Here is a 27,922-nt window from a genome sequence, read left to right on the forward strand (position 1 = left end):
AAATATTATTATATATATTTTTTTAAATGTATTTTTTACCTAAAAGTGTGCTGCTCAAAACCCCACCTGCCCTGAATGACGGGTCGCCACTGCTGCAAGGCTAAACGATTAGACCAACCACAACCAGTTTGCTCAGTCGGTGAAACTAGTGGTATTCACATGGATAATCTATGATTATTCATAGATAACATTAGAGAAGCTAAAAGATTAAAGTACACTGAATTTGACATGTATGGGTTAAGACGCTCTACCCATCTTGACAAGCTTGTCCAAAGCACTAAGCAATAAGCACATCTTCCAGAAATAGGGGTCTTTGGTTGCAAAAAACTTAGCTAATGAAATATAGATAATGGACACAACTTCTTAAAAGCCTGCTTAGCTATAAAAAGAGGCAAGGAATTGCAACATATTGAAAGCATTTGAACTAAACCGTGCTTGGCCCAGTTGAAGGATAGGGAACTGTATGGGAGAGGGAGGCTAAAACACTACCAAGCATTGACACGAGCATCCACTTCAAGCACCATAGTCTACTGTCCCAGGACAGCCTATTTAATAATAATAATAATAATATGGGAATAAAATTGTGAAAATATTCCTGCAGAGAAACTGAATTGAAATAGGATAAATGAAATGTATCAAAAGTCCTGGGAACCCAAAACAAACATTGTTCAAATGATAATGTCCTTTGGCCATTCATGAGGCCTCTTGGGACATAACAACAATGTCAACAATGGGTGCGTGCAGATGACAGTAGCCAAAACAAGCTCGTCGACCATCTGGCATTCCCAAATGCACATGAGCTCGTGCTATACTCTTATTGGCCTATTTTTCTAGCATGGAATGATTTGATTGATTTTGATTTAAAAAAAATAGTTCTACTAACCATTGGTGTCTGACGAATGACCATTTGCTAATTGAACATTTCTAGTTGGGATCTTCCAGAGTTACATAAAGTTAACGGACTGGGCATGGATAGAAGTTTGAACTAAGCTGACGCCTCATCGTAGCCTAATTGCTATCGCCCAACTCAGATCGCACATGGTAACGGAATAATGCAACTGCTATTGATAGGCTATATAGCCAAGCGTTAGGTTAGATTGACCTACAGATTGAACCTACAGACAGCCCATAAGGGAAGGAGGCTGCAGTTCGGGATCCTTTGTTTCAAAACGGAAGCCCTATTCCATTCTCGAATGCAAAGAAGTAGCCACAAGACTAGAGCAGGCGGCGACTAAATTGTATCCATTCGTGCAATAGCCTATTATAGCTGAATAAACGCGACGGTTACGTAATAACTCATCCTCATCACTGACAAGGGCCACAAATAATAACAACAGCCAATGCGTTAGCTGTAGCAGCCAAATAATTCACCACAGACTTTCCCCTCAGAACTCGAATCTTGCCGAATCTCTACGAATAACTCACCAAGCGCTCCCTGGTCCAAAATGGATTTAGCAAGTCCTTCCCAAAGATTGCCGAGAAAAAGAAAGAGAACAAGAAGACGAGGTGTGTGCGGCGGTGGCATTCTTACTGCGACATCATCAATTCCACTTAGGTGGCCATTCATCCATATTGCTTTTGAGGTTGGCATTGAGTGCTCCCTTTTCGCGCTGCCTCGGATGCCCACTCCTTGCTCGGCTCGCGCTCCGGAGTGGCTTCACAATTCCATTGTGCTACGTGGGAGGGGACGCTTGCTCTGCCTTGTTGGTGGTCGTGATCGCCCCCTGACGGTACCAAAGTAGAGTGTGTTCACAGATGGGCCCCCATGAAGGTCTATGGGCCCTTATAAGTCCATCTCAAACCCCATTAGGAGGACAGCGTAATTACAATGTAAGTACACAGTGTTCCATTTCACTTAAAAGTAGGCTACCTATCTGTTTGCCTGCACAATAGCCACTATTCATTCAAATTTGTTTTGAAATGCATATAAAATGTCGGTGTAACAGAAAACCACCAATAGGTATAAGTACTGTACCCTTCTTGCCATATCTGGGTATTTATTTCTTATTATTTTTTTCGATGAGCTGCATAAACACAGGATTGCCTGGTCTATGCATAGTCACTTCACCCTTACCTACATGTACAGATTATACAGGTACCCCTGTATATATCCTCGTTATTGTTATTTTATTGTGTTACTTTTATAATTTTTTACCCTACTTTATTTTGTAAATATTTTCTTAACTCTTCTTGAACTGCACTGTTGGTTAAGGGCTTGTAAGTAGACCTTTCATGGTAAGGTCTACACTTGTTATTCGGCGCATGTGATAAATAACATTTAATTTGAGCGTTATTGTCACTCTAGGGTCTCCCCTCTACAATAACAGGAAGCTGGCTCAGCCTTCAGTGAGTCATGATGGTCTCCCTAACACAATGGTTGCTTATAGAGCATGCCGATGCCATCACACTAACAAGGATATCCCCTCTGGAAGGCAAGTTTGGCTTCAAAAGGACACAGAGTGTTAAATCAAGATGGTAAAGATGATATGTTTATTTTAATACAAAATAGAATAGCTACAAGATACCCTTTAAAAAAACATGTTATTTTTTAAATGGTGCATCTTCAGAAAGTGTGCAGTTATAGGGAGTAGAACAAGAAGCCAATTGCAACATTTACAAACCATGTGAAACGGTTTAAAACTCATAAAATGGGTGGGTGTCTGTCAAAACAAATAAATACATAAAACACCAGGGTGATACAGTAGTTGTTTATTCTTGCTTGTCCTCTGTGTTTGGGGGCATCTCAGCGTATTCAGGCTGTCCAGCCCCAGCCAGCTGCTCTGCATTGTCATCATCATCACACGGGGGGACGGTTGCGATTAAAGAACCCCACCTGAAGCATAAACACGAAACATTTACATTTACACATATTATTTTCTGATTCAGGTTTCCTGTGTGTCATTCTCCTTTATGTCCCCTCCTTTTTTGTCTCCATTCGAACCAATAGTTACAGGTTTGAGAAAAACATAGAATTCAAAAAGACTGAGCGATCAATACTTAAGTGATAGCTGAGTAGCGCCATCTAAATGCTCCCCAGTTATGGGGCCCAATCTTGCGCCACCTGCTGTTTGAACTATGTCAGTACATTACCTTCCAGAAGATCAGAGCTAGCAGAGCGAGGAGGAATAGGCCAGAGAGCACAGCCACAGCGATCCACCACACCGGCACTTCCTTCTCTCCATCAGGAGCCCTCCACACCACACTGGTCTGGGTCTACACACATATACACACATGGTCAACTGGCTCCAATTAAATTTGTCCAATGACTACTGAAGAAATGGTTGCTTTGAGAGATATGGTCGTGTGTATATGCCTCAAGTAATTTACGTCAATAGTAAATAAATGTTGTCTACACACCTGCAGAAGTAGAAAGGGGAAACGTTGGTTAATTTTTTTACCTCAGCCTGTCCACTTGGCAGCTCTTCAGGCTGGATCTTAGAGGGCATATCTATAACCGCATAGCGTGCTATAGAGTGGAGGACATAATTCTCATAAGGCCTCTAGGGGAAACAGAATGAGGGTTTCATAATCATTACGGAATAATATCAAAGTAGTAAGATCCTACAAAATGCTATCTCAATTTGATGCAGAGCTGTCTTGGAGCGCTTTTCCTTTCTGCCTATGATTGTAGCTATAGTGATAGATTGTGTGGAAAATATGTCACTGTGATATGCTATAGGCTCCCGTATTAGCCTCTCTCTCTCTCTCTCACCTCCAGGAAGGTTTGTACCCAGAGTCGGGACATCACCTTCACCACAGCGCTCCAGCCTCTTTCCAGACCTTTGGCCTCACACACAAACCTCAGACAGGTATCTCCACTTGTGCAATTCTGTGGAGAAATCGAGAGAGGACCACACCGAAGTGTCAACGTTTTTCCCCCCATGACACATCAATGGAATGTCCCCATCCACCTGAGAGATGCAATATTTTGTTGTACAACCCCCTCTTGTGGCATATATAGAATATTGCAAGTTATCTCTGAAATTACAGTAAAGTGGAACTAGCCTACTGTACAGCATCAAGTAAAGACAAGACAGTTTGATTGTACACTGATGCACGTCATTATGTTAATCGCAGGAAGCGACACTTGTTTACCACGTGAACGGTCTCTTTGCGCTGAGGCTCCAGTCGTTCCACCTCATTCTGTTTAACCTTGTACACTGTACCAACAGTAGCATTCCCGGTCTTAACCAACTGCCAAAACAAAAGACTATACTCCAGTTTCATATAACCAAAACATCAAAAGAATAATAGAAAATATATTTTTTGCTTTCCCTTTAAATAAAACATAATGAATGGAAAAACATGTTTTTTCCGTTATAGAAAGATTTGCTGTCTGGCACACTGCAGGGCCACACCATGGCTACCTCTCTCACCTGATATGGGTCGATGTCAGGGGAGTCAGTGTGGCAGATGAGGAAGTCCTCGGAGGCGTTAGCGAACGCATAGAGAAGTAAGTCTCCATGGTGATGGGTGGGGAACTCTACTACCACCCTGGCGTTGACCGTGCTCGGACCCAGGTTTCTCAACTGAGTGTTTCAACACAAAAACACATGCTTTCAGATTTCACTCACTAACTTGTATCTCATTGTCTTTGTATAAATATGAAATAATGTATGCAAACACTCTATAACGGCCTTATGGACTCTTCAAATAGATGTTATGCATTTTGGCCTAGAACTGCACCAACCTCAGAGAGACAAATGTCTTAAACGCTTTGTTTCTTTTCTGAGTGAACCACTGAGTGAACAATATAAGGTTACCTCATAGACGTGTTCCACTAGCGGGCCAACCTCATCCAGGTCGTCAGGCTGCTCCTTCTGTTCCCACTTGGCAATGGGCAAGACACACTCAGGTGGAGAGGAGCCCCTGTCCAAAAAACAACAGGCTACAAGGGTGGACCAAATGTTGAGGACTACACTGAGAACATTAGCCTGGTCCTAGATAGGTTTGTACTCTCTTGCACTGTCTTGCCAACACACATATGGTTGTTGTCATGCATGGTAGTGCAGACAGTAGATCTGGCATCCGACAGATGGCCTCATTTCTCACTGATCTTAGTGGGATATAGGGATCAGACTGCTTCAGGATGCTTAATTTGCACCTCTTACTCATATAGTTAAGTAGTCCTGGTGATAATTAGTAACTACATGTCCGGGGAAAGCCAATAACTACAAGGACAAGAGGAAACCATGCTGTTACTGTACCGTAATACGCTCGCATTAGGACAACATCGTCCAATGGCAAACATCACTAATCCCTTTTGGATACTAGATATTCAGTCTGCTACTAGTCTGGCAAGGCAGCTCTGAATTGTCACACAGAAAGTGTGTCACAGGAGGAGTGCTCGTTTCCATGGTAGAACAAAACAGCACAGTTTATGGCTCTGATGATAATTGGAGGACAATAAGGAAGGCCCACCCACCCCCGCATCTCCAGAGCTGCTTCAGCGCTGACATCGATCCTCAGATGGGCCACATTACTGTCAGGATTCTGGCTGTTCTTGCTAGAGATTATAAAGGAGGGAAGAAGCTGAACGAATGTTGAACATTTCCCTTGTGTCATTAGAAAAGCCATGAACCTTCAGCTGACACCTTGAATGTCTAAAATACAGACAACTTGGATTAACAAGCATGTCAACTATATGTATCTCAGAGACTCCAAACGTGCCTTACATTGTGTTGATTTCCCCATTAAAATGTTGTATTAACAACACAAAAACAATGCCTTGGTAGCATCGAGGGCATTAAAATCACAAGACGGGACGAAAGTGTTGTTCTCAACCTTTTGATCTGTAATGTGAATGACACGTGGCTCTCCACCTTCTCCAGGTTCCCCACGCTGAAGAACAGACCGGCCTGGAGCTACGACAGACAGAGAGAAAAACATACTGTACAGTATCATTCAGACCGACAGGATAACAGCGCTACTGCAAACACATAGTCACATGTCATCCACGTCCGTTGACAGTAAAGACCCAGAATGGCCGGAAGCCTCCTTGATGCTTTCACACATTCACAGGAACCCAGAGCACACAGTGACATGTCTGGGTGACACATTCACACCTACCCCTCCCCTTGCACTAGCTATGGTTAATCCTATTGAATTACTATTATTCTATGTGCAACTCTATGCCAACTCAGTGTGTCCGGCCAGAGTTTGGAAGGCTGGGAGTTCGATCCCCGGCCAAGTTATACTACAGACTGTAATAATTGGATCTGATGGGTCTCTGCTTGGCACTCAGACAGCATTAAGGAGATTGGGGTTAAGGCTCTGTGATAGATTAGTGTCCTGTCCATCAAGCTGCCTCACGCTACAGAAACAGGAGATAGGCTCCTGCTCCAATGAGCTGTTCTGGCTCGTGCAAGGGTTTTTACTTTCACTATATTTAATGACATGGTGGTTACCTTCTGGCCCTGCTTCATAGGGTTTCCCAGCTCACAGATCACCACCACCGTCTGGTTCTCCTTCTTCTGAGCGCAGATCAACCTGCTGAAGCCCTGGGAGAGTTGGAAAACTCATTATATAGCACACTATTTTTGACCAGGGCCCGTGAGGCTCTTGTCAAAAGTAGTGCACTACTGTGTATAGGGAATAGGGTGCCATTTCAGACTCAGACAGTGTGTTTTACATAGGGCCAGTAGGTAATGCTGACCACGTAACATGACCAGCAAAACTCTGGGCTCATAGTTTTTCCTGTAGGTCATATGCGTGGGACAGTTGATGTCACTCTGTTAACAATTCCCTTTTATTATGAGCAGGAGAGTGACAGTCACCTCTCTGTCAGTCACCATACTCTGGTAGTGTGTGTTGGCAGGTGGGCGTATCTCCAGCTCGGTCTCGTAGGCCCCCTCTCCTCGGTTCTCCACTGTGATGACCAGCAGAGCAGGGTGGTCATCCCCTATCAGAAGACGGCCGGTACCTCTGAGGATGGGTCAAAGGTAGAGGCGTAAAGGCCTGTATAGTAGACCGGAATAAAATGCTCTGACTAGACAATCATTTCCCTGATATTCAGTTACCTGCATGGTTCGTAGTACAAATAAAAAGTCAAATGTAAGCCTATTTTCCCTCACACTGATCCCATGAGATATCACTTGGCCAATGTCTTGAAAATGTAGAGTGACCACGAAAACAGATGACACTACTGAGTGATGTGGAACTCAGGGGAGTTTGACACTCACGCTTCAGAAGTCAGCCTCAGGTCAGGGACACAGACATTGTCCTCTCCGCAGTCCAGAATGATCCTGGTCTGCACAACACACAGATACATACACACATTTGTATACCCAAAGAAACAAACACATTTGCTAATTCATAGGTTGCAACTATGTAATTACCACTTATAACATGTTATTCCTTTGCAAACTAAAATGTATTAATACATTAGGAATGTAATGTGTGATGTCACCTGTGCGACCACAGCTCTCTGGCCATGCAGCATGGTCTCCTGGGAGTTGGAGTTGGACAGGCTGTAGTTCAGGGAGATGAAAATGGGGCTCAGCTTGTCCTTGAACTCTGACTCATGCTGGAAAGAGAGACACGATGCAGTACTGACATCGATGCAATTTACCCTCGATTCAATTTTAAATTCAGTAAAGATCTACTGCAGTTTAGTGGATCACGTAGTGTTAAGACAATATCAATCTACTCCCCTTTCAGGTTTTTCCTGTTACCACTGACAATGGCAGTGTTCACAACATTTTTGTGAGGTTACTAATTGTATTGTGATTGGAGCCTGTTGTAGTGTCACGTCAATTGAATGGCCACTTGGGAGCATCAGCCTGATAAGAACACTGCTGCACCATTATGGTTTTATTTCAGGTTTTGAGCTCTGACCATTGTAATACAAAATACAGGCCTATAAATTGGCTAAATTGGCACAAGCAACTCACCCTTAGGTAAGCGGTTTGGTTCCTGCAGACCACTCCCACATCTCTCTGAATGGTTAGCTGGAAATACTCTTGGGGCAGATTTGTGTGCAGCAACAGGGTCCTCCTGGCCATTGGCTGTTTCATCTTGTCCAGCTGAAGCTCTGCATCTAGAACTACAAGTGTGGATTTAGAGTATCTTGAACAAGGAGAATATATATATGTTTCCTCAGGAATAAATGACTTCAGTATGCGTCTCCTACCTATCTCCTCTGGAATGCTGTGGCCAGACACACTAATGCACATCATGACTGTGAAGCTGTAAGGAGAGAGACAGACCGCATCAGTCATAATGTCATTCTGAATTTACAATAACAAATTCACACGACACCACGGGAAAGATCAGTCTAACACAACCAGGAACTGTCCAGGCATGTCACACATCTCGATAATATGTTAGGCACCTAGGACACTACAGGAATTCGACATAGTGCCAATACGTGCATTCTTGCCGTGCCCACCAACATTTGTCCATCAGAAATGTTCTTCCCAGTTGGCCAAAAATACAATAACATTCCTGCAGCAGTGAGTTGGGTTAATGACATAGCCACGGGAAGTAGGGGTGCTGAGGGTGCTGCAGCACCCCCTGTAAAATCAGAATAAAAAATAACATTGATAAAAAAAGTATTGCACTGGACCTTTAATAGTGCTGTATTAGCGGACCGATAGTGTCTGTAGTGAAGGGCACCACCCCACCCCTCGAAAAAAATTAAATATCAAATATACATCATAATTAACGCAGCACCAAACAACTTCGAGGCTATGGTTAATGCCTACACTAGCGGTATGATACTCTGGTATGAGAATAATCCTTACCAGGCCACAGGCTCGTTGGTGGTGGTGCGCTCACACTCCTTCACATCTGGGTTCAGGAAGTCAGGGTAGAGGGAGAGTTGGGTCTTTGCCATCACCACGGCTTGAGCCCTGGTACCACCCCATACAGACAGAGAATAGACATTCTGGGTACATTGTGAATGCAAAATGTTAAACTTCTACAGATAACATTTCTCAAGTTATTTTAAAGTAACAAATAAACTGTTTATCTCACACTACTGTACCTGTACACAGCAATCTTATTGACTCCCCATGCACCAACAATTAGATCTGTGAGGCAACAAAGATTGATAGTAACAAGTTGCAAGCTCTTCTTTTTCTAGTCTTGAAACATAAGAAATATAGGGTCATGAAACAGCTTTGGGGAAAAAGTGACATTATCGATAGCACTTTCTCATGAAAGGGTACCAAAAAATAGTCCATGGGATTGATCGCCCTTTGGTAACAGCCAGGACCTCTGCTTTCATATCACAGTGACTCCTAAGAAACTAAAAGTAGGAAACAAAACTATTTAAGGAAAGAGGTCAGCTGGAAAAAAAAGAAATCGTTTTCACAGTGACCAGTTTGTCTCAAAGAGTTGAACTGTCGCGGGCTCACTGGGGAGTATCTTTAAAAGCCAGAGGTGTTGCACATCAAAAAGCATTGCTGTGTTGAGTAGCTCACTAGTCTCCAAGAGACACCAAATGTATCTCCATTTAGTTCTCTCCCCCGACAAATTTCGGCCCCTCCACTGGATGAGTGGCCTTTCTGTTTCTCGCTCGTGTGTCCAAGAAACTTTGCTTTTGCCTCCAGGGGACGTTTTTACTGGGACTGAAAGGAACAAGGACTTTGTTAAGTAGTGGCAATATGTCCTTGGGTAGTAGTCAGCTACAAAGAAAAGGACAACAGCAATCTTTGCTGCTGCTGTTGAACTGCGCCAGAGGCTGATAGTGGAGACGTAAGGGAACAGAGTGACCTCCAAGTGATCTTACAGTTTGACATCTCCAAGTGGTCTTGGCAGGATTGACACTGTGGCTTGACAAGAGAGGTAGGGACATTGTTGGGAATGGTTGGCGGAGTAAGGTTTGTTGTTCCATAACTTCTGAAATCTTGATGAGATTATTATTTCACGATTTTGGGCTAGAATCAATTATTCAAGTCAAAACACATGTATAACCCAAATATAATCAAATCCACATCTATTCTAAATCAAGGTAAGCAAGCCCACAGTTTCCGAAGAGTTTGTTTTCAGACTAACCTGGGTAGCCATTTGAATCAATGTCAGTGGCTCCTCTCAGGGTGAAGCCAAACTGTGCTGGAGAGGGACCTAGGGACCGGAAGGGACTCTCAATGACCTGGGTATACTGGGGAGACAGTCCATCGCTAGTCCCCATGTAGATGAAAACCCTCCCTTCAATGCCTGAGGATGGGGCTCCCACAGCAACATCTGAGAGAGAGGGGGAGAGCGAGAGAGACAGAAACGCTTTCCAGTGATGAGTAATCCATGGACAGAGTGCATTGAAACACTGCTATAACAAAAGCATTCCCCACCATTAGAAAATGGAGCATTTCAAGAGGGAATCATGAAATCAAAAATTGCCCCTGAGGCAGTTACTATATTAGAAGGGAAGATACATATATTATAAGTCAAATGACTGTATATCAGAGCTTCACCATTAAAACCGTCATTGTCCAGGTCACTGAGGGGGGCGATGGTGCTGCCAAAGCGTCCGTACACCTGGGAACCTGTCAGCTTCTGGTCTGGCTTGGAGTGGAAGGTGGAGCGCCCTCTCTGCAGGTACACACTCACCTGGGAAAGGATTACACACATCCATTATCTCGGAGCAAGTGCTGGGTATAAAAACAATTGTTAATTAAAGGTGAATGGAGACTGCACACTATGAACATAGATTTATTTGATAACCTGATGAGCCCTGGGTGGTCGAAATGTTTTCACTCACCTGGCCCACCTCCTGCAACTGCTGGCCCGACACACGCTCCATGAAGAGGGGCGCCCCGAATAGGATATCATCTCGTCTGTAGTAAACAGAGGACAGAGCAAGAATGGCTGGACATTTGATTTATTTTTCATGGTTCCTCGAGACAGCAAACCGGTGACCAGTGGCTTAGATGTTATCAGATGGTTAATTCATGTTTAATGCTTCAATGATTATGGACAAAAAAAAAGTAAGAAAGAGAGTTCTGACATACCCATCATTGTTAATATCAGTCACTGCAACGCTGTGGCCAAAGTAAGAGGCCACCTGCAAGATAAGTTGCATGTGGTTTTGAGTGGACTACGTTGCTCATCACTCAGATATCAAAACAAAGCCCTATCTGTATAGACATGTCACATAGTGATCACTTCGTCACTCTCCTGTAAACAAGTAAATACAAATAAAATATGATTATGTAAGTATAGTCTCACCTGAGAGCCTAAGAATGTGTGTTTCACTCTCAAAAAGGCAAGTGTATTTCCATTATAGATTTTGACCTGGATAAAAAAACATTAGCTTAGATCACTCTCTAATAAATTAACATGAAAAGTAAATGATCATAACACCATCGGGAGCCCTTACTGAGCCTGCTGTGTTGCGGTCATTAGGCACTCCAACCACATAATCTGAAACAGAAAATACATACTTGTACTGGATTTTAAACACAATAAAACAGACTTAATTCATTAAGTATTAAGAAATGTTTCAACCTTTTGCATCTTGTACAGCTGTCACTATCTCTACCAGTTACTAACAGTGTAATTTCCTAGCCTGGGCACCACTCTGTGGCCCAATGTGCTAACATTCCATTCCTCGTCATGGCAAACATGAACAAATGTTTGGCATGACAATGAGTTGGAATGATAGTACAAACTGGGACCAGCTTAGTAATTATCTGGTTGTGTGGACACTTTTGACGGAAACTTTCTCACCTGGTATTGAGTCTCCAGTAAACTCGCCAGCGGCCACAGAATACCCTGTTGGTGAACCAGTGTAATGCATCAACCTTTCTGGTTTATTGAACTAATGATAAAGTCGCTGAATATCATTGGACCGAATATTTTAGGCCAGTGGTTCTCAAACCTCTTCTCGGGGTAGCACACCTGATTCAACTTGTCAACTAATCATCAAGCCCTTGATTAGGTGCATTTGGTTTGCTAGAAGTGGATGATTCTTTATTTACTCAGAACACCAAACAAAACAACAAAAGAATAACGAACGTCACATTCTGTAGGCTTCACAGAGCTAACAAAAACAACATCCCACAAAACTAAGGTGGCAAAACAGGCTGCCTAAGTATGATTCCCAATCAGAGACAACGATAGACAGCTGTCCCTGATTGAGAACCATACCGGCCAAAACATAGAAATAAAGAACATAGAGTTTCCCACCCGAGTCATACCCTGACCAACCAAACATGGAGAATAAAAAGATCTCTACGGTCAGGGCGTGACACAAACAGCATTTGGAGAAGACACTTTACTAATGTTTACACATATTTATACATATTTATTTCATAATATTCCACGGTAATATTAGTAAACTAAAGCAGACAGGTTGCCTCCCACATTAACAATGTTTGACATTATTTACGAGACTAGTAATTTGATAATTCATCATGCTCAGTCATCATCAACCTTCCTGGAGACATCCTAACAACAGGGCTATTAATGTACACATTTATCCTAGGAGTGTTGATGAATGCAATAATGGAAGCCACCATAATTATGGAAGCCACCAGCCTAAGAACCATAGATGGTGACATTTTATATTTCTTGTATTTTACTGTTTGTCCACCCCATTTTTGGTCATAGCTCCAGCTCCAGCAGCAGAAGCAAACGACCCCCATTCCCCAGCAGCCTCAGCAAGTGTGGCATCCAGCTCCAATGACACAGCAGCAAATGTTATGCCCCAGCAATTTTATGTCCTAGCAGTTTTACATCAGTGTGGTAGGCAATCTAGTTTAACCAGGCTAATCATTTTTTTTTACACACTACGAAACACCAGATGGCACATGTTACCTTGAAAGTAGTAGCCTCCAGGGGCACCAATGAGGAGCCTTCCCTCCTAGAATAGAACAGCAAGAAACCAATCAAATCATTGTTATAGATGGTATCATAACACTGTTGGTGTAATTACTACCTTACAGTATCACAAACTATGTGGATCTAACCATTACTGATCTAATCTGCTACATTACTGTGTAATATATAACCTTATATGAATCAAAAAGATCAAGTTTGATGAGAAATGTTTGGAGCGCGGGCACCTTTGTTATGTCGGAGCTAAATCCCACTTCACAGTATCGTCTGTCGTTCTCTGAGAATCAAGATTAGGATGAAAGATGAAAACACACAGAGTAGAAGAAAAAAAACAGCAGACAAACGTGTGAACATGAAGTCAACTGCTGTTTTAAGAAGGAATACATTAGTAGTTCTGTGGCATAGCAGGGACAATAATCCTCATTTACCACCACAGTTCTGACTCGATGCTTGTTTGGCTGCGTTTACACAGGCAGCCCAATTCTGATCAGAATTGGGCTGCATGCATAACCGCAGCCTTTGAGTTTTGAGTGGACAACAGAGGAACCTGTTACTGTACTGTACAGGTACTACTGGCATGACTAATATCTCTTACTGTACTTCCGGGCTTTGTAAACCTTCTCAGTCATGATGTCCCTGCAGGGGGAGAAGTTGACCGTTTCCCCTGTCAGTGTGTTCAACACTAGGCAGTTCCCCACTGGAGTGTTCTGGGCCTCATCACGTTCACCCACGTCTACCACGTTCCAGTGGAACAGGGGGGCACAGGCCTGGCGCAGGGGGATGGAGGGAGAGAGAGAAGGGAGGAGAGAGAAAGAGAAAGAGGGGGAGAAGGAAAGTGATATAGAGATAAAGAGAAGGGTAAAACAAAGTGATGTAGGGAATGACAGCAAGAGAAAGAAAGTAAATTAAGAAGGACCAGAATCATACAAACATTGGTAGAAAAAGATAGGGGCTCGGTGGTTGGGAGAAACAGAATGTTAGAAGGAGAATGACAGTGCGAGAAGAAAGAAAATAAACGACGGGAGGGAGAAGGGTTGTGTAAAAGATTTCGAGGATCGATATCTGATACATTCTATACTGCACGGTGACTGTACACAGCGGCCTTCAGACTCAGCACAATGAATGACTGGTTTATGAGGATTCAAAGAGTCGGAGACAGTGCGAAGAGTAATGTGCTACAATGGCTGGAAAAACTCACCACAATGTAGTTTCCAGAGGATCGCACAGTAGCGCCAAACCACTGGTGGGACTTTGAAGACCTTATCACTAAGTTCTGGTGAGGATAAACCTCATCACCTGTATTGACATCAGACAGCTCAGTTTGTCAACCTGTTTTTTAATTGAGCCCAGAATAAATAAATACCTACTTTACTTACTTACTGATCTACAGTATGCTAATATGTTCACAGCATTAATTTAAAAAAATAGAAATGCATAAATAGGACTTTTGATACTTAAAGGATTACCTTTTGTGTCAAAGGTCATGGTAGTACAGGCCCCTCCTGTCTGTGCCCAGGGACAGAGATACACAGCCCCTGCCTCAGTGACTCCTGGCTGACTGGTGTTTGCTCTGGGGGCCCCAACCACAACACTGATGCTGTGGGACAGAAAATACTAGGGTTAAAATAACCTCTTTGGGATTTCAGACAAGCATCTGATGAAAAGCCATTCAAACTCCACATACCTTGCCCAATTTAATATAAGAGTAATACCAGCATATACACTACATGACCCAAAGTATGTGGACACCTGCTCGTCAAACATCACATTCCAAAATCATGGGCATTATTATGGAGTTGTTCTCCCCTGTGCTGCTATAACAGCCTCCACTCTTCTGGGAAGGCTTTCCACTAGATGCTGGAACATTGCTGCAGGGACTTTCTTCCATTCAGCTACGAGAACGTTAGTGAGATTGGGCACTGATGTTGGGCGATTAGGCCTGGCTCACAGTCGGCGTTCCAATTCATCCCAAAGGTGTTTGATGGGGTTGAGGTCAGGGCTCTGTGCAGGAGAGTTCTTCAACACCGATCTCGACAAACCATTTCTGTATGGACCTCGTTTGTCAATGGGGCATTGTCATGCTGAAACAGGAAAGGGCCTTCCACAAACTGTTGCCACAAAGTTGTAAGCACAGAATCATCTAGAATGTCATTGTATGCTGTAGCGTTAAGATTTCCCTTTACTGGAACTAAGGGGCCTAACCTGAACCATGAAAAACAGCCCCAGACCATTATTCCTCCTCCACCAAACTTTACAATTGGCACAATGCATTGGGGCAGGTAGCATTCTCCTGGCATCCGCCAAACACAGATTCGTCTGATGTACTGCCAGATGGTGAAAAGTGATTCATCACTCCAGAAAACACATTTCCACTGCTCCAGAGTCCAATGGCGGCGAGCTTTACACCGCTCCAGCCGATGCTTGGCATTCCTCATGGTGATCTTAGGCTTGTGTGCGGCTGCTCAGCCATGGAAACCCATTTCATGAAGCTCCCGACAAACAGTTATTGTGCTGATGTTGCTTCCAGAGGCAGTTTGGAACTCGGTAGTGAGTGTTGCAACCGCGGACAGACCATTTTTACGCACCACGCGCTTCAGCACTCAACAGTCCCGTTTTGTGAGCTTGTGTGGCCTAGCACTAGCACTTTGTGCTCCTAGACGTTTCCACTTCACAATAACAGCACTTACAGTTGACCGGGGCAGCTCTAGGAGGGCGGAAGTTTGACAACTCCCTCACCTAAAGGAAAGTACCCTCACCGCAAGTGAAACTGTAATCCAAATTTCTTGCCAAATGTGTTCTTCCTATGTGAGTAATTCTTATCATCTTCGTTTGTTTTCCGCAAGGCAGGGAACTTACACAGTAATGTCGAGAGGGCTGTCATAGATAGTGCAGAGTTGTTGATGTGAGTTGAAGGATTATTTTCTCGCTAAGCGACACGTATTTGCGGCTCTCATTGCATTGCAGTGAGTGGAGTGTAACTAACTGCTTCCTGTATATAGGACTTTGCAGAGAGTATTTTGCACAATGAAGTGAAGATATGTGAGTCTGTCAGGACAAAACTGCAGCTCTCACACACATGAGCACATACATTTAAAGAGTTATATTAACTTGTAAACAATGTCGCTCATATAACATAAATTGAAAAAAAAAAAAATGCATTAAGTACACGATTCAAGAGTGTGCGTAACCAACGTATAAAACTATCTTGAGGTGGATCCAAATACAATGTTTTCAATTTTTTTCTCTCAGTTGGGAGCGAGAAAGAGAGGGAGAGAGAGGGAGAGAGGATGACAGAAGCACACACAGACACACGCACAGGGCGGGGTTGCTGGGTTTGAGAGATTAAGGAGACAACGGTCAATTACATCCAACCCTTTCCTTCCCAGATGAGTCCTCCCCAGGGCTTGACAATTCATGGAAACAGATGGAAAATGTGCGTGGGTCTGACACAAAATGACTCCTGTAGCTTCACACTCCCTTAATACCCTGTACACATGGTAGGATGACTCATACGTTTGGTGTTTTCAGCTTTAATAAACTCTCGCACAGAGGACATGAAAAACATTACAGTATGTTCAGTTTCAATATAGTGAAAAAAAAAAGTTAAATGATTTATATAATAAAGAACATTTTACTGAATCATACAGTTATCATTTAAATATGTATTACAGGACAAACCCCATGATAGCGGTATATAAAAAGACATATCATAGTGATCTGTCCCATAATGTGAATGATTACACAACTGGTACCCCTACTTCAACTGACCTGATTGAAATCACCTTGGACACTCATTAACATTTCTAGGCTTTGGTCTGAATATAAATTCTCTGCTTCTACAGATGGTTCTACACCTCAGAGGTACAAAGATGCACAAAATGAAGTCAAACTGACAAATAACATGATTGTGAAGAACCTGAGATGGTGGATTAGTGTTTTGTTCAGTTGAACAAAACACTACACACAAAACACAAAACAATATTTCAGAACTAGCCGGAAAGGAAACAAACAGTGGACAAATACAAAAGAGAGGAGAGAGCTGTCTCCCAGAAAACACAGCAGAGTATATTATTATAGCTTAATTGTAGATGTGCATGAATACTGTAGATGTGTACAACTTTCAGGTTTCTTCACTCATCAGTACTTATGTACACCAGTGGTCAGATATCGGTCACTGGTCAACTGTGGTCAATGGTTGGAGAATTATTTCCATCTCTACTACTCCACGGTGTGTTCCAAGGTTTGTTTGGGTCCTTCGGAAACAGTTCTTTAAAATCTGCAATCCAGTCACCAGGGAAACCCCATCGTGTAGAGAGAGAGAGAGAGAGAGAGAGAGAGAGAGAGAGAGAGAGAGAGAGAGAGAGAGAGAGAGAGAGAGAGAGAGAGAGAGAGAGAGAGAGAGAGAGAGAGAGAGAGAGAGAGAGAGAGAGAGAGAGAGAGAGAGAGAGAGAGAGAGAGAGAGAGAGAGAGAGAGAGAGAGAGAGAGAGAGAGAGAGAGAGAGAGAGAGAGAGAGAGAGAGAGAGAGAGAGAGAGAGAGAGAGAGAGAGAGAGAGAGAGAGAGAGAGAGAGAGCTGGGTTTGAGCGATTAAGGAGACACTGGTCAATAACACCCAACCCCTTCCCAGATTATTCCTATTTTGGGCCGGACAACTTCTGTAGGACGACTCAAAAGTTTCAGTTTTAATAAACTCTTGCACAGAGGACATGAAACACATTATTCAATTTAGCGAAAACAAATCTAGAGGTGGAAGGTAAAGAGAGAGTGAGGGAGAAAAAGAGAGAGACAGAGGGGCATAGGAAAAAAGTAAAGATCTACAAAATGTTTTAATTGGCAAAAATCATCAAATTACCCATGGTCAGACAGAATTAGAACTAACACAAGTAGGATCTGGCATCTTCCTTACCGCTACTAGATTTCCCAAAGTGACAGACAAGCCGACCACTACAGGACCCAGGAGGTGGAAGGCTGATTTGGGTCGAGATGTGGCGAGGACACAGACTACCAGCTGAAAGGTGATGGCTGTTTCCACTGAGAAGGCTTGGCATGGGTGGACACCCAAGGCTACCTGGAGAAAGATTTTTTTTTACAGATATCAGACCTGTACTCATTGAGTAATGTATTTTTTTTTAGAAACACCCATAATCAATTAAGCCCACACAAAAATACAAAGACATTTTTGGCAAAACATTTCTAATAATGACTTTTCGTAAGCTATAATAACACAGAAAAACAATACTTCACTACAACCTGGAATCAAATAAAAATGAATTAGACGTGACTCACCTCGTTCAGTACCCAAATGCCCTCTGAGCGGGGCAGGCACCATTCCCATGAGAAGGGCACAGGCACAGAGTGCACTGAGGAGCTATGCCCCCACGTAGAGGACAGCTCTCCAGGGGCTCACCCTCAGTCCTGCAGCCAGAGCCAGGGTCACAGCCGGGTTCAAGTGGACCACTCCTCCAGAGGTAGCAGAACCCAGGCACACAGTCACCAAAGCCACAGAGGCCCCAAACGCCAGGGCCACATGCAGGGGGTCAGGGTGGCACTCGGAGAGGGACTGGGCGTCCGAGAGAAAGGATGGGTCTGACTCGGAAGACAATCATGCAGATGATGATCACAGGTGGGACTGGAGAGGCTCCCATCCCAGGCTGGAAGCTGGGGCCATAGCACCACCGAGGCCAGACTGGCGAAGAGGAAGATGGCAGTGCCCACAAATTCACAGAGGAGGTCCCAGAGGAAGGAGAGTGTCCAAATGTTCTTCAGAACCAGCACCAGACTGGAAAGGACTTGCATGATGGATCAAATCAAATCAAGTTTATTTTATATATAGCCCTTCGTACATCAGCTAATATCTCGAAGTGCTGTACAGAAACCCAGCCTAAAACCCCAAACAGCAAGCAATGCAGGTGTAGAAGCACGGTGGCTAGGAAAAACTCCCTAGAAAGGCCAAAACCTAGGAAGAAACCTAGAGAGGAACCAGGCTATGAGGGGTGGCCAGTCCTCTTCTGGCTGTGCCGGGTGGAGATTATAACAGAACATGGCCAAGATGTTCAAAATGTTCATAAGTGACAAGCATGGTCAAATAATAATCAGGAATAAATGTCAGTTGGCTTTTCATAGCCGATCATTAAGAGTTGAAAACAGCAGGTCTGGGACAGGTAGGGGTTCCATAACCTCAGGCAGAACAGTTGAAACTGGAATAGCAGCAAGGCCAGGTGGACTGGGGACAGCAAGGAGTCATCATGCCCAGTAGTCCTGACGTATGGTCCTAGGGCTCAGGTCCTCCGAGAGAGAGAAAGAAAGAGAGAAGGAGAGAATTAGAGAGAGCCAAGATTTTCAAAATGTTCATAAATGACAAGCATGGTCAAATAATAATCAGGAATAAATGTCAGTTGGCTTTTCATAGCCGATCATTAAGAGCTGAAAACAGCAGGTCTGGGACAGGTAGGGGTTCCATAACCGCAGGCAGAACAGTTGAAACTGGAATAGCAGCAAGGCCAGGTGGACTGGGGACAGCAAGGAGTCATCATGCCCGGTAGTCCTGACGTATGGTCCTAGGGCTCAGGTCCTCCGAGAGAGAGAAAGAAAGAGAGAAGGAGAGAATTAGAGAGAGCATACTTAAATTCACACAGGACACTGGATAAGACAGGAGAAGTACTCCAGATATAACCAACTGACCCTAGCCCCCCGACACAAACTACTGCAGCATAAATACTGGAGGCTGAGACAGGAGGGGTCAGGAGACACTGTGGCCCCATCCGATGATACCCCCGGACAGGGCCAAACAGGAAGGATATAACCCCACCCACTTTGCCAAAGCACAGCCCCCGCACCACTAGAGGGATATCTTCAACCACCAACTTACAATCCTGAGACAAGGCCGAGTATAGCCCACAAAGATCTCCACCACAGCACAAACCAAGGGGGGGCGCCAACCCAGACAGGAAGATCACGTCAGTAACTCAACCCACTCAAGTGACGCACCCCTCCTAGGGACGGCATGAAAGAGCACCAGTAAGCCAGTGACTCAGCCCCTGTAATAGGGTTAGAGGCAGAGAATCCCAGTGGAGAGAGGGGAACCGGCCAGGCAGAGACAGCAAGGGCGGTTCGTTGCTCCAGAGCCTTTCCGTTCACCTTCACACTCCTGGGCCAGACTACACTCAATCATATGACCTACTGAAGAGATAAGTCTTCAGTAAAGACTTAAAGGTTGAGACCGAGTCTGCGTCTCTCACATGGGTAGGCAGACCGTTCCATAAAAATGGAGATCTATAGGAGAAAGCCCTGCCTCCAGCTGTTTGCTTAGAAATTCTAGGGACAATTAGGAGGCCTGCGTCTTGTGACCGTAGCGTACGTGTAGGTATGTACGGCAGGACCAACTCGGAAAGATAGGTAGGAGCAAGCCCATGTAACGCTTTATAGGTTAACAGTAAAACCTTGAAATCAGCCCTTGCCTTAACAGGAAGCCAGTGTAGGGAAGCTAGCACTGGAGTAATATGATCAAATTTCTTGGTTCTAGTTAGGATTCTAGCAGCCGTATTTAGCACTAACTGAAGTTTATTTAGTGCTTTATCCGGGTAGCCGGAAAGTAGAGCATTGCAGTAGTCTAACCTAGAAGTAACAAATGCATGGATTAATTTTTCTGCATCATTTTTGGACAGAAAATTTCTGATTTTTGCAATGTTACGTAGATGGAAAAAAGCTGTCCTTGAAACAGTCCTGATATGTTCGTCAAAAGAGAGATCAGGGTCAAGAGTAACGCCGAGGTCCTTCAGTTTTATTTGAGACGACTTTACAACCATCAAGATTAATTGTCAGATTTAACAGAAGATCTCTTTGTTTCTTGGGACCTAGAACAAGCATCTCTGTTTTGTCCGAGTTTAAAAGTAGAAAGTTTTCAGCCATCCACTTCCTTATGTCTGAAACACAGGCTTCTAGCGAGGGCAATTTTGGGGCTTCACCATGTTTCATTGAAATGTACAGCTGTGTGTCATCCGCATAGCAGTGAAAGTTAACATTATGTTTTCGAATAACATCCCCAAGAGGTAAAATATATAGTGAAAACAATAGTGGTCCTAAAACAGAACCTTGAGGAACACCGAAATGTACAGTTGATTTGTCAGAGGACAAACCATTCAGAGACAAACTGATATCTTTCCGACAGATAAGATCTAAACCAGGCCAGAACTTGTCCGTGTAGGCCAATTTGGGTTTCCAGTCTCTCCAAAAGAATGTGGTGATCGATGGTGTCAAAGGCAGCACTAAGGTCTAGTAGCACGAGGACAGATGCAGAGCCTCGGTCTGACGCCATTAAAAGGTCATTTACCACCTTCACAAGTGCAGTCTCAGTGCTATGATGGGGTCTAAAACCAGACTGAAGCATTTCGTATACATTGTTTGTCTTCAGGAAGGCAGTGAGTTGCTGCGCAACAGCTTTTTCAAATTTTTTTGAGAGGAATGGAAGATTCGATATAGGCCGATAGTTTTTTATATTTTCCGGGTCAAGGTTTGGCTTTTTCAAGAGAGGCTTTATTACTGCCACTTTTAGTGAGTTTGGTACACATCCGGTGGATAGAGAGCCGTTTATTATGTTCAACATAGGAGGGCCAAGCACATGAAGCAGCTCTTTCAGTAGTTTAGTTGGGATAGGATCCAGTATGCAGCTTGAAGGTTTAGAGGCCATGATTATTTTCATCATTGTGTCAAGAGATATAGTACTAAAACACTAAGTGTCTCTCCCGATCCCAGGCCCTGGCAGAGCTGTGCAGATCCAGGACAGCTAAGCCCTGGAGGAATACGCAGATTTAAAGAGGAGTCCGTAATTTGCTTTCTAATGATCATGATCTTTTCCTCAAAGTAGTTCATGAATTTATTACTGCTGAAGTGAAAGCCATCCTCTCTTGGGGAATGCTGCTTTTTAGTTAGCTTTGCAACAGTATCAAAAAGAAATTTTGGATTGTTCTTATTTTCCTCAATTCATTTGGAAAAGTAGGATGATCGAGCAGCAGTGAGGGCTCTTCGATACTGCACGGTACTGTCTTTCCAAGCTAGTCGGAAGACTTCCAGTTTGGTGTGGCGCCATTTCCGTTCCAATTTTCTGGAAGCTTGTTTCAGAGCTCGGGTATTTTCTGTATACCAGGGAGCTAGTTTCTTATGACAAATGTTTTTCGTTTTTAGGGGTGCAACTGCATCTAGGGTATTGCGCAAGGTTAAATTGAGTTCCTCAGTTAGGTGGTTAACTGATTTTTGTCCTCTGACGTCCTTGGGTAGGCAGAAGGAGTCTGGAAGGGCATCAAGGAATTTTTGTGTTGTCTGAGAATTTATAGCACGACTTTTGATGCTCCTTGGTTGGGGTCTGAGCAGATTATTTGTTGCGTTTGCAAACGTAATAAAATGGTGGTCCGATAGTCCAGGATTATGAGGAAAAACATTAAGATCTACAACATTTATTCCATGGGACAAAACTAGGTCCAGAGTATGACTGTGGCAGTGAGTAGGTCCAGAGACATGTTGGACAAAACCCACTGAGTCGATGATGGCTCCGAAAGCCTTTTGGAGTGGGTCTGTGGACTTCTCCATATGAATATTAAAATCACCAAAAATTAGAATATGATCTGCTATGACTACAAGGTCCGATAGGAATTCAGGGAACTCAGAGAGGAACGCTGTATATGGCCCAGGAGGCCTGTAAACAGTAGCTATAAAAAGTGATTGAGTAGGCTGCATAGATTTCATGACTAGAAGCTCAAAAGACGAAAACGTAATTTTTTCTTTTTGTAAATTGAAATTTGCTATCGTAAATGTTAGCAACACCTCCGCCTTTGCGGGATGCACGGGGGATATGGTCACTAGTGTAACCAGGAGGAGAGGCCTCATTTAACACATTAAATTCATCAGGCTTAAGCCATGTTTCAGTCAGGCCAATCACATCAAGATTATGATCAGTGATTAGTTCATTGACTATAACTGCCTTTGAAGTGAGGGATCTAACATTAAGTAACCCTATTTTGAGATGTGAGGTATCACGATCTCTTTCAATAATGGCAGGAATGGATGAGGTCTTTATCCTAATGAGATTGCTAAGGCGAACACCGCCATGTTTAGTTTTGCCCAACCTAGGTCGAGGCACAGACACAGTCTCAATGGGGATGGCTGAGCTGACTACACTGACTATGCTAGTGGCAGACTCCACTAAGCTGGCAGGTTCGCTAACAGCCTGCTGCCTGGCCTGCACCCTATTTCATTGTGGAGCTAGAGGCGTTAGAGCCCTGTCTATGTTGGTAGATAAGATGAGAGCACCCCTCCAGCTAGGATGGAGTCCGTCACTCCTCAGCAGGTCAGGCTTGGTCCTGTTTGTGGGTGAGTCCCAGAAAGAGGGCCAATTATCTACAAATTCTATCTTTTGGGAGGGGCAGAAAACAGTTTTCAACCAGCGATTGAGTTGTGAGACTCTGCTGTAGAGCTCGTCACTCCCCCTAACTGGGAGGGGGCCAGAGACAATTACTCGATGCCGACACATCTTTCTAGCTGATTTACACGCTGAAGCTATGTTGCGCTTGGTGACCTCTGACTGTTTCATCCTAACATCGTTGGTGCCGACGTGGATAACAATATCTCTATACTCTCTACACTCGCCAGTTTTAGCTTTAAACAGCACCATTCATGGATGAATGAATCTCTGTTTCTCTGTTGTCCTGTTTCTCTGTTGGTTTGTTGCTCTGCCATGAAACACATCCAGGAGTCAGCAGCAGCAGAACCAAACAACCACAAGGGACTGCAATGGGAACCTATATGGAGAGGGAACCTACCGCTGTGTGACGCATATATCAGGAAGGTGGCCTCTTTCTTTTCCCGCTGAGATGATTTACCTGTCCCCTCAGTATACTGCTTGTATTGTGATGTGTACTGTAGGTGGGTAAGGCTGGAGGAGAGGTGAGGAGGCTTACATTTGCTTAGCCAATGCATATTTTGGCTTTCTGCTTTTCCGTACTCTCAGATGGCTGCCGGTTAAATGTCGAGTGGTGTCTTCTTTCCGGGGGGCCATAGATTTACTCATAGGTAATAAGGGGCCACTAGCTAGGGGCCGCTAGCTTCTGGTCTCTCTTTGCAGCTGGGGGTCGCCCCTCTTCCTTCTCCCTTCTTCTAACTATCTCATATACACCCTTGCCTTTCTCAAAGAAAAGTGCTTCACCACAGAGGATTATAGGGTTACCTGAAGCTTTCTATCTTTCAGATAGAAGAGGGGTGTGGCTGAGGATTGAGCTGAACAAGCCAAAGCCAACTAACTGATTTGCAATTAGTGATGCCCTGGGATTCATCCTAAATGTGTACTTTCCTGACCTGGGGTCCACCAGAGTTTAGGATCAATTTATGTAATTTTACATAAACTGATCAAGATACTGTATATTCTGTCCACCCCAAAACAAGCCAAATACAGCATTTTAAGCCAGCGTAGGAGGTAAAGGGTGCCAAGAGAGGGAGCTCTCTCATCACAGAGAGGGGCCAGGGAAGTTTTACTGTAACAGGCTGACTAAGAGAGGGTGGGGGAACTAAAAACGACCACAGTAAAGCATGTAAAGGTCAGTTAGGACCAATGGCAGTACAGTTATACTGAGATTCCCCTGCAGAGATAGCTTCCTACCAAGGTCATGGAAATTGACACAGTAGCTGAGACTGGTTGAGTCAGGACAGGGATAAATGTGTAAAATATGGTAAGGCGAGATTGTGTTTCAACAAAATGTGGAGATGGGGATGAATGTAGATGACGGGGAATGTCATAGTAGGAGACTACAGTATGAGCCTTTAGACTACAAAGTATACATGTGTGTGTGTGTGTGTGTTAATTAACAAGGGGAAGCTGTTGAGGCATGCATTTCTGAAATGTTCTTCATAGAAAAACATGAGGTGGGCATCTTCAAAAGGTAGCCTACTGTCACGCCCTGGCCTTAGTTATCTTTGTTTTCTTTATTATTTAGTTAGGTCAGGGTGTGACATGGGGGATGTATGTGTTTTGTATTGTCTAGGGTTTTTTGTATGTTTATGGGGCAATGTCTAGTCTAGGTGTATGTATGTCTATGGTTGCCTAGATGGGTTCTCAATTAGAGACAGCTGTCTATCGTTGTCTCTGATCGGGAACCATATTTAGGCAGCCATAGTCATTAGGTAGTTTGTGGGTGATTGTCTATGTCTAAGTTGCCTGTGTCTGCACTTATTGTTTGTATAGCTTCACGTTCGTTGGTTTGTTGTTTTGTTTAGTTTGTATAGTGTTCGTTTCGTCTTCGTCTTCAAATAAAGAAGATGTATTGCTATCACGCTGCGCCTTGGTCCTCCTCTCTTTCAAAATACGACGATCGTGACACCTACAGTCTTTTTTTCCTTATAATTAGAACAAAATTTAAGAATGGCTAGGTGGAATTCATTGTATCCTACTGTGAAGATACTGTGCAATGCAATACAGTATGAATTGAGTTAGTGTAGAATCTGCTGTCCTTCAGTTATTAATCATCTTTCCATTGTCACATTTCTCCATCATCTGTAATGATTCCTGCCTCATTGTCTCCCCATTCTCTTGCTTTCCTGTCTTAGTTCCTTAGTTCCGACCACACGTCATCGCGCACATGCACGGCAACTGAGTTCATCTCTTTTTTACCGACGCAGATCTTTTCAGCTCGTTCAGTCAAAAGACTGAATCAGACATAATTATAACAGGCAATATCTGCTCTACTCCATTCAGAATCACTGGAAGCAGCAGACAAGGCGATCCAATTTTGCCTTTGCTATTTTTATTATCCATAGAACCCCTGGACTAGGCAATTCATCAATAGAAGGAAATAAAAATTTCCGCTAATATCGACCTGCCTCTTGCCTGCCCCTTGTTGTACAATAAATATCGGACACTCAAACCATCTGCCTCCTGTGTCTGCATCTGTGTCTCGCCCTGTGTCGTTATAGTACGAACTGGTCATGACAGACCCAGCAGACTCGGACCAGCTCCACAACACTGTGTCCATGCACAGAGTCACTATTGGAAGACATGAGGAGCTTCTTCTGAACCTAATGGAGGGGTTCCATTCACTCGCGGAATGCCACGACCAGGGGTTCAAGATGTTACTGGAGTAATTACGTGGATTTTCTCAAAGGCAGGATGCCACAACGGAGACCTCCCAGTCGCTCAGTAACTCCCCTACCAGTGGCGGGTTTGTACAGCCTACCCTGGCTCCCCGAAAACCCCACTTACTTCCTCTGGAGCGATATTATGGGGATCCTGGAACCTACCCGGCGTTTCTTTCTCAGTGCTCCCTCATTTGTGAGTTGCAGCCATCTTCATTCCCTTCGGATTGGTCGAAGATAGCGTATCTGATTATGCTAATGGCTGGAAGGGCGCTCTCCTGGGCTATGGCAGTTTGGGAGCAACAATCCACTATTTGTCGTCATCTTGAAGATTTCATGGCGGAGGTGAGGAAGGTGTTCGATTCTCCGGTATCCAGGAGAGAGGCTGCCCGAAAACTACTTAGATTACGTCAAGGCTCCAGTAGTGTGGCAGACTACGCAGTAGATTTTCGCACGTTGGCTGCCGAGAGTGCCTGGAATCCGCAGTCCCTATTCGATACCTTCCTTCACGGATTGTCGGAGGAGATAAAAGATGAGCTCGCAGCTCGGGAATTACCTTTGGACCTTGATTCCCTCATTGTCTATTGTCTACGCAGGAGGGAGAGGGGTTCTGTTCTTGGTCACACACGCTCCTTCGCTGCTGCTTGCTCCCTTCCCGAAGAAACCCAGAAGTCCACAATGTCTGGATTTCCGAGAGGAGCCGAAGCCACCCGAGTCCCCTCAGGAGTCATCGGCGACGGGGGACTCGTGTACTCCGGAGCGTATGCAACTGAGCAGAGCTTGATTATCGCCTAAGGAACATTCACGAAGGGCATTACATAGCCACCTCCCCAGTAAAGAGACCAGGCTTATTAATAGGAACGAGTACACTGGGGCCCCAGACTGGGAGTTCTCTAACTAGCTCAGCGACTCTGGGACAGATGAGAGTTTTATGGATGCTTCCCTGGTATCTGAGTAAGGTACAGTATCCCCACTCAACTCCTCTCCGTTCCCATGGACGCAAGAGCTCTGGACGGCCGCTCCATTGGCAATGTCACGCACAGCACAGTTTCCCTTAATCTGCAGGTATCTGGCAATCACAGCGAGTCAATACAGCTTCTCCTCATTGAATCTCCCCACGTCCCTGATGTTTTGGGATTTTCTTGGCTCCAGAAGCACAAGCCAGATATTGACTGTACCATGGGTTCAATCCTGGGTTGGAGCCCGTTCTGTCACTCACGTTGCCTTAAGGCGGCGCAGACTCCCCCTGGAACGTCCTCCTCCAGGTTTAAGTAAAGCCTCAGATCTCTCTGCCGTTCCCGCAGACTACCATGACCTCCTGGAGGTATTCAGCAAGGCTCGTGCTACCTCTCTTCCTCCACATCATCCCTACGATTGCGCTGTTGACCTCCTCCCAGGCACCACACTTCCTCGAGGCCGGCTATATTCCCTGTCTGACCCTGAGACTGAGGCCATAGAGGAGTATATTGAGGACTCTCTGGCTGCTGGGAGCACTCTCCCTTCTGCCTCCCCTGCCAGTGCAGGGTTCTTCTTTGTGGGAAAAAAGGACAAGACCCTGTGTCCCTGTATCGACTACCGGGGCCTTAATGACATTACATTAAAGAATCGTTACCCCCTGCCACTCCGCTCCTCTGCTTTTGAACCTCTCCAGGGGGCTACCATCTTTTCCAAACTGGACCTGTGGAATGCCTACCACCTTGTTCGAATACACGAAGGAAACGAGTGGAAGACGGTCTTCAACTGTCACGTTCCTGACCTTATTTCCTTTGTTTAGTCTTTGTATAGTTGGTCAGGACGTGAGCTGGGTGGGCATTCTATGTTTTGTGTTTCTATGTTGGGTTTGTTGTTTGGCATAATATGGTTCTCAATCAGAGGCAGGTGTTTGTCATTTTCTCTGATTGGGAACCATATTAAGGTTGCCTGTTTTCACTGTTTGTTTGTGGGTGATTGTTTCCTGTCTTTGTGTTCTGCACCAGATAGGACTGTCTCGGTTTTCACGTTTGTTATTTTGTATTTTGTATAGTGTTCAC

The 27,922-nt window shown here is 44.3% G+C and overlaps 2 protein-coding genes across 2 annotated transcripts in view; both read right to left on the reverse strand.

Moving 5' to 3' along the window:
• Window positions 1-1,604, reverse strand: part of LOC120034538 (protein FAM171A2-like) — a 70,080-nt gene extending 68,476 nt beyond the window's left edge. The window contains exon 1 of the mRNA XM_038981134.1: window positions 1,426-1,604. Coding sequence (XP_038837062.1) covers window positions 1,426-1,591 — 166 coding nt within the window. The 5' untranslated portion in view covers window positions 1,592-1,604. The remainder of the gene's footprint in view (window positions 1-1,425) is intronic.
• A 1,193-nt stretch (window positions 1,605-2,797) lies between these two features.
• On the reverse strand, window positions 2,798-16,463 carry LOC120033942 (integrin alpha-IIb-like). Its single transcript, XM_038980346.1, has 28 exons — window positions 16,459-16,463; window positions 14,247-14,377; window positions 13,979-14,076; window positions 13,376-13,547; window positions 11,671-11,715; window positions 11,321-11,364; window positions 11,170-11,235; window positions 10,953-11,005; window positions 10,703-10,778; window positions 10,416-10,551; window positions 10,000-10,188; window positions 8,987-9,032; window positions 8,745-8,852; window positions 8,132-8,187; window positions 7,893-8,044; window positions 7,409-7,519; window positions 7,182-7,249; window positions 6,777-6,924; window positions 6,408-6,500; window positions 5,785-5,864; window positions 5,426-5,506; window positions 4,764-4,869; window positions 4,377-4,529; window positions 4,096-4,194; window positions 3,713-3,829; window positions 3,399-3,500; window positions 3,091-3,213; window positions 2,798-2,833 (listed from the first exon to the last, which is right to left on the reverse strand). The coding sequence occupies exons 1-28, from the start codon at window positions 16,461-16,463 to the stop codon at window positions 2,798-2,800; spliced, it is 2,694 nt and encodes an 897-aa protein (XP_038836274.1).
• Between the last annotated feature and the right edge of the window lie 11,459 nt (window positions 16,464-27,922).

The sequence above is a fragment of the Salvelinus namaycush genome, chromosome 41 (genome assembly GCF_016432855.1).
Source record: "Salvelinus namaycush isolate Seneca chromosome 41, SaNama_1.0, whole genome shotgun sequence".
Classification (NCBI taxonomy): Eukaryota; Metazoa; Chordata; class Actinopteri; order Salmoniformes; family Salmonidae; genus Salvelinus; species Salvelinus namaycush.